A 12,366-nucleotide genomic window follows, 5' to 3' on the forward strand; every position below is an offset into this window, starting at 1 on the left:
TCCTCCAAATCACTAGATCTAACAAAATTCTTTTCAGTAGCTATATTATTCTATAATATGAATATGTAATCATTACAACCATTCTCCATTTGATAGATATTGGGTTGTTTAGTTTTTTGTCATTACAGCCAATGTTGCAGCAAAGATCCATAAAGAATGTGTGGCTTCTATTTCTGTAGGACAGAGTCCCCAAAGTGGGATTACTGGGACAGAAGGTACGGGTGTTCAAATTTTAACAGGCCCTGCCATGTCTGTTTCTTGAAAGTTGTAATGCTTAATGCCCCCTCCAGCAGTACAGGATGAGGCAAAAGTAGGTTTACAGCTTATATGGAAAATAATACAGTAATTAATAAATAATAATACAGGAATAAACTCTGTGTTTTGCATAATCACAACAGTAAATCTACTTTTGCCTATCCTGTTATGTTTATCCCCCCTCCCCCCGCAAGGATTGCCTGATAAAATGTTAGAATTTATGATCATGGATGTGTAACTATCCCTAGTCTTTGCTTTTTTCCTAATGGTTTTAGCTGACCTTTTAGTTTGATTTTCTACCTGAACCTGTAATTAAAAAGTAAAAAAAAAAATCTCTGCCATATACTTTTCTAATTCTAATCATTTAATCTTAGACTACTCAATTGATCCAAACATTTTTAAAATATTTCATTTTGAAAAAAATTATGGATTCCTAGGAAACTGCAAAGATAGAACAGAGGGGTCCCATTTACCTTTAATCCCATTTCTCCCAATGGTTACATCTGAAGTAATTATAGTACAATATCAAAAGAAGGAAACTGAGCCTGGCCGGGCATGGCTCAGCGGTGGAGCATCGACCTAGGATCCAGGAGATTGGGGTTCTATTCCAGGTCAGGGCACATGCCCGGGTTGCGGACTCCATCCCCAGTAGGGGGCGTGCAGGAGGCAGCTGATCAATGATGACTCTGTCATCATTAATGTTTTCCTCTCTCTCCCTCTCCCTTCCTCTCTCTGAAATCAATAAAGATATACTTTAAAAAAAAAGGAAATTGACATCATGTATATTTATAGTTCCATGTCTTTTACCATATATGGGTGGGCAAAAGTAGGTTTACAACTGTAATACAATAAATAATACAATAATAACAATAATAAATAACAAAAATACAAGAATAAACTGTGTTTCACTTACACCTATATAGGTTTTGCCCACCCCTGAATATGGGAGAGCCCATTTCCCTACCCCGTGGCTGGCTGTGTGTTATAGAACTTGTTGGGTTTGACCGTCTGACAAGTGAAGTATGGCCATCTTGTTTTGCATTGCAGTCCTTAACTACTGATATAGTTGTGACTTTTGACAGGGAAAATAAAAAGATTTGGTACCCCCATAGGCGTTAACTCTAAATTATAAAAATCGTCTGGGAATTGGGGGGGAGAGCTCTGGCCCCTGAGTGAGCAGAAGGAGGAGTTACCTGTGCACACCGTTCTGTAAGGCACTTACGTTGATTTTTTGAAAAGCCGATTTAATACTTTTCAACTTGCGCTTTTTATAAGTGAAATTTTTAAGAAACTGCTAAAAATATTTTTTCTTCTTTATTGAGTTTCCTGTGTCTCCCTCCCTCTCTTCTCTATTTAGCAAGCACTTTCATATGCTATTTTATTTGACCCTCATATTAATTTTCAGAGGGAGGCAGAGAAGGGGTAACTTTTTTGGTTTACAGATGAGGAGACTGATTCTCAGAGAAGTCACTGTGCCCAAGGCAAGTAAACAGCAGAGAAAGAACCTGAAAGCCTTCTTGTCCTTTGCTATGGCTTTGTCCCTCGAGCCTGTTCTCTCTTAATTTTGCTGCCCTGTCATGGTTCCTTTGGAGGAACTGTCATTGTGCATTTCTCACTGGCTATGGGAACACTGGCGCCTTCTTGCTCGTTGCACCTACTAGATAATATTATCTACCTCCGTACGTTCCAGCAGCATATTGCTAACTTTGCATGTATAATTCAGTGGAAGGAAAAAGGGTTTAGAAAACCTAGGTTTGAATTTTGACTCCATTTTTCTGTCAAATGCAGATAATCATGACTCCTCAAAACATTGTGAAGTTCAAATAAGATAAATACATGGGAACACGCACATTTTTGCTTTGGAAAGTGCTTTATAAACATTATGAACACTTGCTGTCTCTGTTCTAGCAGAGGGGATCCAGAAGTGGCATGCCATTTGGAGAGGTCTTTCTACCTTGCACAAAGTAATTAGAGAATAGTTCGTGATAGCTTATAATTAAGTGCTGAATTGTGTGGTGTGGGCCATAAGTGACCTCCATAGAAAAAGGAGAGAGACACGTGAGGTGGAGGAAATTGAGAAGACCATGGAAGAAACGGGACTTGAGATAGCCTATGTGGAGTGAATAAATTTGTACACCAGATATTTTCCCGCCAACTTTTGTACTTTCTCTAATCCTATCCTTTCTAGACCAATAATCTCTGTACCAATCTGCATATAGGATCCCAACTAGTTGCATAAAAATCACCTGGGAGCTTCCAGGCCCTGCCCACAGAGGGAAAGCATGCCATAGTTAAAAGCATGGGTGCCCATATCATTAATTCGGGGTTTTAGGTCTGTATCCGATTAATTGATGTGATAAAAAGCAAGGTCATTGAGGTGGAAATGATGACTGTATAGGTGGCCATTGGCTTTTGTGCATTTTGAGTATATACGCATCATTCATTGACACCCTTAAATAGTCTTAATGCCAGGTTTGGATTTTTTATATCAGCTGGCAAATTCTATTGTAAAATTTTTGACACTAGAGTTTAAACACTGTAGAGTGTTTAATTGTACTCACTGCCAGCTAATAATTTTGTTTCACTAGACTTGCATCTTTATCCATAGAACAGTGTTAATTTGCACAATTTATTGAATATTTTAGTGCATTTAATCTTTATTTTATAAAATGAGTGAGAGTGGAAACAAATGTGGAGCAAAACAGTAGAGTGGACACAAAGATGGAATCACTGGGCGTGCCAAATGCCTAAGTGCACATTGCTAACCTCGGTTGGGCACTCATTGGATTTGTTGTGTAAGTGTTCAGTTGTGCAGAACAAAGTGAAAGAAGATGCAGAGTGTTTCTTATTTAAAATAGGGTCCAAAAAGGCACAGCGCTGGCACTAGAAACTCCCTTGTGCTACGTAAGCATGATATTGTATTTGGCTCATTCCGTTTTGAAACATGTTTCCAAGAGTGCATTGTGTGATAAAGTAAGGAGCTGCTTATAATAAACTGTAGTTATTGGGGTCGCTTGACATGTTTTGTAGTTGAACTTCAGTTGGTAACCAGCAGATGGCTCTCAGTCACCATAAATTTTGCAGAGCAGCTGCTTCATCTTTCACTTAGAATTTCTGTGTTTTTGTATAGCGCCCCTCCCTGCCCCTCTTCGAGTATGGCGACAGCCACACTCAGCTGAAGAATTGTCCCTTTGCTTGTACTTGTCTTATTCTAGACTGCTGCATGACTCTCAGGATTACCACGCTGGGATTTCTCACATTTAGATTGGAGGCCAAAATAATGCCTTCATGGCCTTTTCCAGCCTGCATTTCTGTATTTCTGTGAACTGTTTGGTTAGGTTTTTAATTTAATGTTAAAAATTTTTATTGGTAAATTTAGCCACCAACAAATAGGGATAAAATGGGATTTGTTTAAAATTAGAAACATATTTCAGCGCGGTAGATTTTAAAGATGCTGTGGTGAGAATTTCCTTGGGTGACACATAAGTTATTTTCCTTGTTTGAGTTCTCACTGTTCTGGACTAATGCACAATAAAGATGATTTATTCAACTTAACAAACAATAGTTATTTCAAGCATTTACTTTGCAAAGGGCAGTTTAGGAATTTGTTATCCCTGGAGTATCAGCTCTCTGAGGTCAGGTATTTGTCCTGTTCACTTCCAAGACCGTAGGTTAGTGCCTGGCACAGAAAGTCCTCAGTGTTTGCAGGAAGGACAGGTGGACAGACAGGTGGGTGGGATAGAGAAAAGAATAGGACAGAGCGCTGGACAGAAGAAGTTATCCATTTAGTCAGTACGGCTAGAAGTAAACATCCATCCATAGGTCATGATCTTAAAGAAGCAATTTTACTTCAGGGTTGTTACAAGGAACTGTGTTGAAGCTGGAGAAAATTCTGAAAGGAAATGAAAACTTTCCCTTTCCTAAGTTGTGCTAGTTCCCCCAAGTCACCGAGTTTGGCAGTCTGCTGTTCCTTCTTGTCATTCCCCGTGTCCAGACCCTCATCACTTTCCCCCTAAAGGACACTCGCCCCTGGGCCACCCCCTGGCTGCAGCTCTCCTCAGTGTGACCCAGTCTGCACGTTGCTGCCAGATTTTTTTTTTACCTCTAAACAATTGATGTCAAAGAATCTATTTCTGATTGAAATTTGAGCCACTGTGCATCTTTAGAATCACAGGGAGAAACTAACAGAAAAAGTTTTGAAACAGGAATTACCCTTTCATACCATAGTAGCATTTCCACAATTCACCGACACCGGAGAAATACCTTCTTAGTCCTAGCTGCAAACCTCCCTGTGGGCTGTGAGTACTCACTGAGGTTTTTTTTTAGATAAAACAAACATGTTCTATAGTCATTTTGACATCTTTTTGAAATGTTAAGCAAAGCGAAAGAAAGCTACTTCTTGGAATTCACTGCTTTTTCAACTCTGCATTCAGTTGATAAGAACGCCCTCCCTGTGAACTCTAAGAGCTTCAACTACGTTTGTCAGCAGGAAAACATGCATTATCTGTGACCCCCTTCAGATATTATAATTTAATAATGAACATTATTTGCTTCGGGGGATGGAAATGCAATATTTTTATAGTTTTAGAAGTGACTATATCATTTTTTGGTAGAATCTTTTTAAGATACAGCTACCTATTTATTAATTGTGGCATTTATTTGACAAGTTCCATTTTTTGGATAACTTCCATCTTGAAAAACTATGAATAAAAAGTATTTATTTATTTAAAAAACCATTTCGAATTTGTCCTAATCTCGGAAGGATGGTATTTAAGCATTTCCTTTCTTTAACTTACTTTTCAAAGGAGAAACACTCCTTCGTTGTCCTTCCAAAAGTGGGGCCGAGCTACAAGGTGTTTAGTGATGGAATTCCCTTTCAAGTACTGTTCTCTCCATCTGCTGGGGCAGCACCAGCCTTTGCTGCTAAAGTCTTAAAGGCGGGTAGCAGATGATTAAATTTTCTTTGCTTTAAAAAAAATCTCATGATAAAAATGTTAACTGCCCCCCTCATTTTGTCTCTCTTGCATATAAGCTCAGTGGTTTTCCTAGTTCTGTGTCATAAACTTGCACTGAGGCTTCGTCTCCAGCATGCGCTGTTTACTTGGCACTAGTGGTGTAAACATGGCTGTCCTGTGGCCTCTTTCCTTACAGAGCTCATCGTTTAGGAAGGGAGACAGATGAGTAAATAACGAACTACAATCCTGCTTGATAAATGCCACGTTAGAGGCTTTGAACAAAGTGCCATGGGAGCACCGGGGATGATTGATTTGAGGGAAGGGGGTGGAGATGGGGATCAGGAAAGACCAAGCAGCAGAAGTGACATTTGAGTTGAGCCTTAGGGGATGAATAGAATTTTGCCAGATGGACAAAGGGGTGGGGGTGGGGGCCCTCCAGACTCATACAAAAACATGAGAGTGTGAAAGTTTGTGCCTTTGTCTGAGAAGTGGTGAGCAGCCTGTAGGCTGAAGGAAGCGGGGTGGAAGGGGGTGTTGGCAGATGACGTTGCAGAGATAACGGGGCCATATTGTAAAGCTTAAACTTGATCTGTACCTTCTAGGGGGCTGTGGAAGTTCGCAAGTAGGGAAATGTGATGGCGAGACTGCTTTAGAGAGAGAGTTCTGGCTGCAGAGGATGAGATGATTTGAATGAGGGTGACTGGGAACAGGGAGACCAGCTACGACCATCTTTCACATGAGAGCTGACAAGAGTCTGAGCCAAGGCAGTGCCCATGGCAACGGAAATGAGGGCACATACTTGAGGACCACCTCTGAGGGAGGCCTCGGATATTGACGAGATGTGGGGTGGGGGAAGGTTTGGATGATTTGGGAATACAGTGATGCTGCTAACCAGCATAGGGAGCAGAGGAGGGAAACGGATTCGGGGTGAAAGTAATGAACTTGATTTTGGACATACTGGGTTTGGAGCGGACTATCAGTTGGAGAGTCCTAAATGAAAACAATAAATGCAGATGCAGAGCCTGTAGGAAAGTCTCATGGGTAGAGATAAATTTGGAAGCCTTTAACACAGTAATTTTCCACCAGAATGAGGGCTGGAAAGACACGCCTCACCAGGATTTTACATGGGGGTTCTTTTTAACTATGTGCTTTTCCTTCCTCCACCCCCCCCAGTTAAAAAAATTGTTTTTCAATTACAGTTTAATTCAGTATTATTTTGTATTAGTTTCAAGTGAACAGCATAGTGGTTGGGCAATCATATACTTTACAAAGTGTTTCCCTTGATATTTCCAGTACCCACCTGGCACCATATGTAGTTACTGCAATATTTCTGACTATATTCTCTATTCTGGACTTTATAAGCCTGGGACTATTTTGTGACTACCAGTTTGTACTTCTTAACACTTTCCCCTCTTTCACCCACTCAGTCTCCCATCCCTTGTCCCCTCTGGCAACCATCAGCCTGTTCTCTGTATCTCTGAGTCTCTTCCTATTTTCTTTGTTCATTTGTTTCATTCTTTAGAGTCCACTCTCCGCCCCCAGATTCCGATATTGCCCTGCTAGGGAAGGGAGCGTGCCCCTCTCCCACCCCCAGGTAAGAATCCACCACCGTAATCACTCAAGGGAAAGTGTACTGTCGAGTTTGTGTTGGGGCATAAAGTGTTTAAGCACTGCCGGCTCCTGTTCTCACAGCTGAAATCACTGGAACTGATAAAACTGCCCAGAGAGAGACAACGAAGTGAAAAGAGATCTCAACAGAATTCCTGAAGAACATTAATATTTAAGGAGCAGATGGAGGAAGAGTTACCTGCACATTACAGAGAAGGCTCTGTCGGTGGGAGAGAGCTATAAGGAAGACGCCAGGAGAGGAGAGGTTCACGGGGAAGGGTTAGGGTTAGCCGTGACAGGTGAGCCTCAAAGAGGGGCAGAGTAAAACCTGGGAAGAGATTTGGCAGTAAGATTATGGGTGAGAAGAACCTTGATAGAGGTTGAAGAATGAACTGGGAGGGTCGGGAAGTATAGAATTGATGAGCAAAGTTCATTGTTTAGGGAAGTTTGGCTGCGAATAGGAAAGAGAGTTGTTGCTTGAGGATTTCTAGCCTGGGGAACAGCTAGCGGCTAAAATGACAAGATTCTGGAGTGTGAGGATGAAATCGTCTAGGAGGACAGAAGTTCACGATGGCTCCCTCTTTTGGAATCAAGACTACTAGATCCAGCCACTCTAATTTCACCCGCTACCCACTGTTATCCCACTCAAATATATGGCTCACATTCCCTGCCTCGGAGACATCGTTGCTGTTCTTACCCTGCCTTGGGATGCCTTTCCACCCCTCTCTCTTGCACGTAGCTAAACCTTACCCCTACTTCAAGCTGTCCCCAGCCTCCTTACCTTTATGAAACCTTTCCCACGATGGTAGACAGCAAGTGCCTTGGGTTAAGAGTCAGAAGCTGTGGGTTGAACCTTTAGCTCTGCCACTAAGTGTGTGACCTGGAGAAAGTCACTGTGATGTTTCTTTACCTTGGTTTTCTTGTCAGTAATACCAACCCTGACTTACACACAGGATTGTGTACAATTCAAATGAAATAATGCTTGTGAAATGCCTTTGAAACCACAAAACACAGCACCAGCGTATACTACTATCATTTCCTGACTATGCTTGTTTATACCATTCATTCAGTTGTGTTTTTTGCTGAATAAGTTAATTCATTCAACATTTTTTTTCAGTGCCCATTATGCCAGGCACTGAGGATATAGTGACAAACAAGACAGTCCCTACCCTTATGGAGTTTATCGTCTTGTGTAGGGGACAGAAATTCAACAAATATATATTATATAATAGCAGGTGGTTTAAGTACTATAAAGAAAAATAAAACAGGATGGGGGGGCTAAGGAGTTATAGGGAAGGGTACTATTTTAGAGTGGTCAGGGAAACCTGACTGAGATTGCATTTGAGCAGAGTAGAATGAATTAGGGAGCAAGGCCACATGACCATCTTTGGGGGGAGAGTGCCTTAGCTGTGATGGGTAGGAGGGGCAGCAGGTACAAAGGCCCTGAGATGTGAATGTGCTCAATGTGTTCTAGAAGCAGCAAGGAGGCTAGTGTGGCTTATAGGTTACAGTAAATATGTATTTTAAGGGTGAATGGGAAGGTTTTGAGCAGAGGAAGCAGATTTATTTTTAGTGATCACTCTGATAGCGATGTGGGGAGTCGATTGTAGAGGGTAGGAGTAGAAGCTGGAGACAGGAGCAGTAGGGCGGGGCAATAGGATAAAGGAGCGATGGTCAGGTTTTAGATATGTTCTGAGGGATTTGCTAATGGGTTAGATGCTGTGGGGCACGAGAGAGTCAGCAATTATTCCAAGGTGTTGGGCCTGGGCCAGTGGGTCTGTGGTGGTCTTGAACTGAAAATAGGCAGATGGGGGAGAAGAGAGTGGATTTTGTGGGGAAATTGTTCCTTTTCCTCTGTTCTTACTAATGCAATTTACTACTTAATGAGAAAAAAGTTTAATTAAAGCTGTAAGGATCTCACATATCATCTAATTCAGTGATGTCCGGTGATAGAAAATCATCTTTTGTAGGAGTAAAAGGAATACCTGGCTTCCCACCAAGATGAGCCCCTCGGCTCACCTCCCAGCCCCACTATTAATGCGGGCGTCTCAGTCCTCAGGCGCTGGACCAGAACTTTTGAAAACCATTGACCTACTTAGTTCTCTAGTTTTATGGGCTGAAGAGGTTACTGGAAGTGCCCAGGGACACAAAACTGCAGCTCTCTGATTTCAGTTAGCAATTGCTTCACGTGTGGTTCATTTTTCTTTTCAGTTTGACTATAAACTCCTTGAAAGCAAGAACTAAGTCATAAATTCTTTCATATTTTCCTTTTTACCTAGGAGAATACTGAGTGTTAATAGGCATCCGTCCAAACATTAAGTTGAGCATAAAACCTATGGAAAAGGAAGTCAGGTCTTCTACATGGTGACACCTGTGCTCTTACCTGTTTTGTTAGTAAGGGCATGGCCATTGCTGGATTGCCCACAGGCTTGGGGCATGAGCAAAGTACAGACACCAAAAGAAAAGAGAGAGAGAGGTAGCTCAGCCTTGAAAAACTTAACAGAAATTTTGGAATCAGATAACCAAGAAAGAAGGCACTAGGGAGTCATTTTTACCACATCTCACTATTGCTTTTACAGGAAACTGTGAGAGTACAACCAAGATAACTTTTTCAGTGCTTATAACTTTTTTTTAAGTTTTGTGCTTTATTTTTTTACTTTTTAATGTAATTTTATTTTTAGAGAAAGAGAGGGAGGGAGAGAGAGCGCGTGAGAGTGATCGATTGCCTCCCGCACACACCCCAACCATGGATCAAACCCGCAACCTAGGTATGTACCCTGATCAGGAATCGAACCCACCACCTTTCTGTGTATGGGACGGAGCTCCAGCCAACTGAGCCACATCGGCCAGGGCGCGTGCTTAGAACATTTGTAGGTCTGAATTCAGCCCTGGGACAGTCTTTCCTGTATGTGTGGTGTTGATGTGCTGCTGTTTTTTCTGTGATATTAATATTAAATTGTGCCCATGTTGTACTTTTATTCTCTAATAGGTGTTGTAAATACACATATAGTTAGAGGCTGCATTTCTAATTTGCTGGTTTTTGAGATTGCTGAAACAATTTTCTTATTTAATAATTAAAAATAATGTGCTCTAGGTGTGGCAAGAACTGCCAGTGGGACATTCCATCATTAGCTTTAGAGGGACAGGGTCTCCTGTGAAGTGAGGTGCAGTGTACTCATTTGAATGGATGCTCACAGCGGTGATAGATGCCCTTTCACTCCCCTGACCCGCCGTGCTGGTGTCGGCACTTGCGTTTGCAGTGGACCGTGTGCAGTAGTCCACGACTCCTATTTTGATCAAGAGCTGGCACTTGCACGATGGTGTAAGAGTTTGGGGTGTCCTTTGGCTGTAAACGTCCTTCTTTCTTTCCCATTTTTTGTTGCTTTCTTCCCTTCAAAGTTACATGAAATCGAATGATTATTATAGGGAATAAATCTGAAACCTTGACGTTTTAGATATTTGGGGCCAACCAGGTCAAGCGAGGCTTTAAAGAAGCCTGTCTGCCTTTTCATTGACGTGGAAGAAAGTACTGGAGTAGAGGGACTGGCTCTGTGCTTTAAATCTTAGATGATCTAATTTTCTTCCAGTTTTGATGGGTTTGTTTCTTGGTACATACCATGTTCTTCCGTAGGTTTTATAGTGCTGAGCTAAAAATGAAGCTAATATGGCCTTTTTGAGATGTTATCACTTATTGGAGAATCATATTTCAGTGCCTCCCGTGCATACAGTATGGCCATTGGTGGACCGATGATAATTAATGTTTATTGAATGGTGAGTAGCTTCCAAGCTCTGCATCAAGCACTTTTGCGCATTTTGCACATTGTTTGCCCCCAACCAGAATGAAAGGAGCACCCATAACAAAATGTGTGCTTTGTAAGGGCAGAGATTTTGGTCTGTTTTGTGAATATTCTGTTTTTGTCCCTCATCCCCATTGATGAGAACAGTGCCTACCACACAGTAAGTCCTAAGTAAATGTTTTTCAAGTGAATGAATTATTTTATGTATTCCCCAGCAGCTGTCTGAGGCAGATGTTTCTAGATTGCCGGTAGGTGGAGGAGCCAGGATCGGAGCTTATGCTGAAGTGCTGCGGGCCGTGCGCAGTCCCGGCACAGAGATTTTCAGTTCCTGCCCCTACCTAGTCCACATGAAGCTCGCTTGTGCAAACGGTTAAACAACAGGGCTGCAGTATTTGTAGGCAATAGGAGAGATGTGAAAAGAGGGCCGGAAGAATTACAAATAATGTGAATGAATGCATGTGAGTCTCTTGGAGCTGGCCCTACACATAACAAATGCTTAATACATGTTAGCTATTGTTGTCACTGCTACTACTGTTACGTCACCATTGTCGTCATCATTTTTTATGAGTCCTGTGAACTCTAAAGTGAGTGACTGTTCACATCTGGGTTGAAGTGGTCAGAGATGGTTTCATGAACAAGATGGTCCCTGTGGCTTGGACAGAATGTGCGCAGGTGGGGACAGGAGAGGAGACACTTGAGAAGATTCCTATAAACACGGGACTGGGGCTGAAAGCGCATGTGCCTTGTTCTTCAGACAGCAAAGAGACCAACGTGTCTTGTGCAGACGGGCATGTGGCTTACAAGAGGGGGTAAAGATTAAGATTGATCATTCAGAATTTGTTTATTATGTTATGAATGCTACATTATATTCATAAAATTGGATTTGAAAACCCTGCATGTGTTTCTATCTGCAAGCTACCAAACACCCATTAATAGAAAATTATATGGTCATTTTTAAATGCTATAACCTGTCGTCGCAAGTTTGTATCTTCTTGAGATAAAGTTTGTGCCTTTGATGTTACATAGCCTGTGAGAACAGACTTTGTCCTTAAAAAGGCCACTTCCATTGGCCTTGTGTTTCTGAGATGTAAGGCCCTCATTTGTGATTATTGAATCAAGCATATCTCGGAGGATTAGTCAGAGCATTACCTGCTGCCATAGCCTCCTTAACGGGCGGTCATTCTCCAGAGCTCTAGGCTTGTGCTTATTTGGCCTCGTGTCTCTTCTAGCACTGAACACAGTTGCTGGCATAAGCGAAGGATGCAATAAATTGTGGCTGAATTGAATTTTCAAAGCATTCGAGGCTGGCCTCCTCCGCACTGGTGGGAGTAGTTTGCAACACAGCTATATTTTTTGAGTTCTGTAACACATTTAATCTTGTTCTTAGGTCCAGCCTGATGCCAGGAGGGGCTAAGCGAGAAGTACCCAATCCTTGGCTCTTTGAGGAGCCAGAGGAGACCAGAGGCTTGGGCTTTGATGAAATCCGGCAACAGCAGCAAAAGATCATACAAGGTACTGAATACCCAAGGAGTGTGGGCTCGGAAATCTTGTCAGGTTTTTACTGTAGCCTTGAATCTTCCTGACACCCACCGAAGATCAGAGGCAGAACTGATGGTCTTTTAAAGCCCTTGGTAGTTTTGTGCCTCAGGATACCTGAAGAACAGACAGTGGCATCATCCATTGGGGTAACACGGAGGTGTTGATTCTCTGCTGGGAGTGGGAGCTCCGGCAGCTCTGCGGCTGGGGAGCCA

The 12,366-nt window shown here is 42.1% G+C and overlaps 1 protein-coding gene across 1 annotated transcript in view; it reads left to right on the forward strand.

Moving 5' to 3' along the window:
• The window catches only part of STX8 (syntaxin 8), a 220,663-nt gene that overhangs the window by 32,291 nt on the left and 176,006 nt on the right, over nucleotides 1-12,366 (forward strand). The window contains exon 5 of the mRNA XM_016222457.2: nucleotides 12,003-12,127. Coding sequence (XP_016077943.1) covers nucleotides 12,003-12,127 — 125 coding nt within the window. The remainder of the gene's footprint in view (nucleotides 1-12,002; nucleotides 12,128-12,366) is intronic.

The sequence above is a fragment of the Miniopterus natalensis genome, chromosome 17 (genome assembly GCF_054644295.1).
Source record: "Miniopterus natalensis isolate mMinNat1 chromosome 17, mMinNat1.hap1, whole genome shotgun sequence".
Taxonomy (NCBI): Eukaryota; Metazoa; Chordata; class Mammalia; order Chiroptera; family Miniopteridae; genus Miniopterus; species Miniopterus natalensis.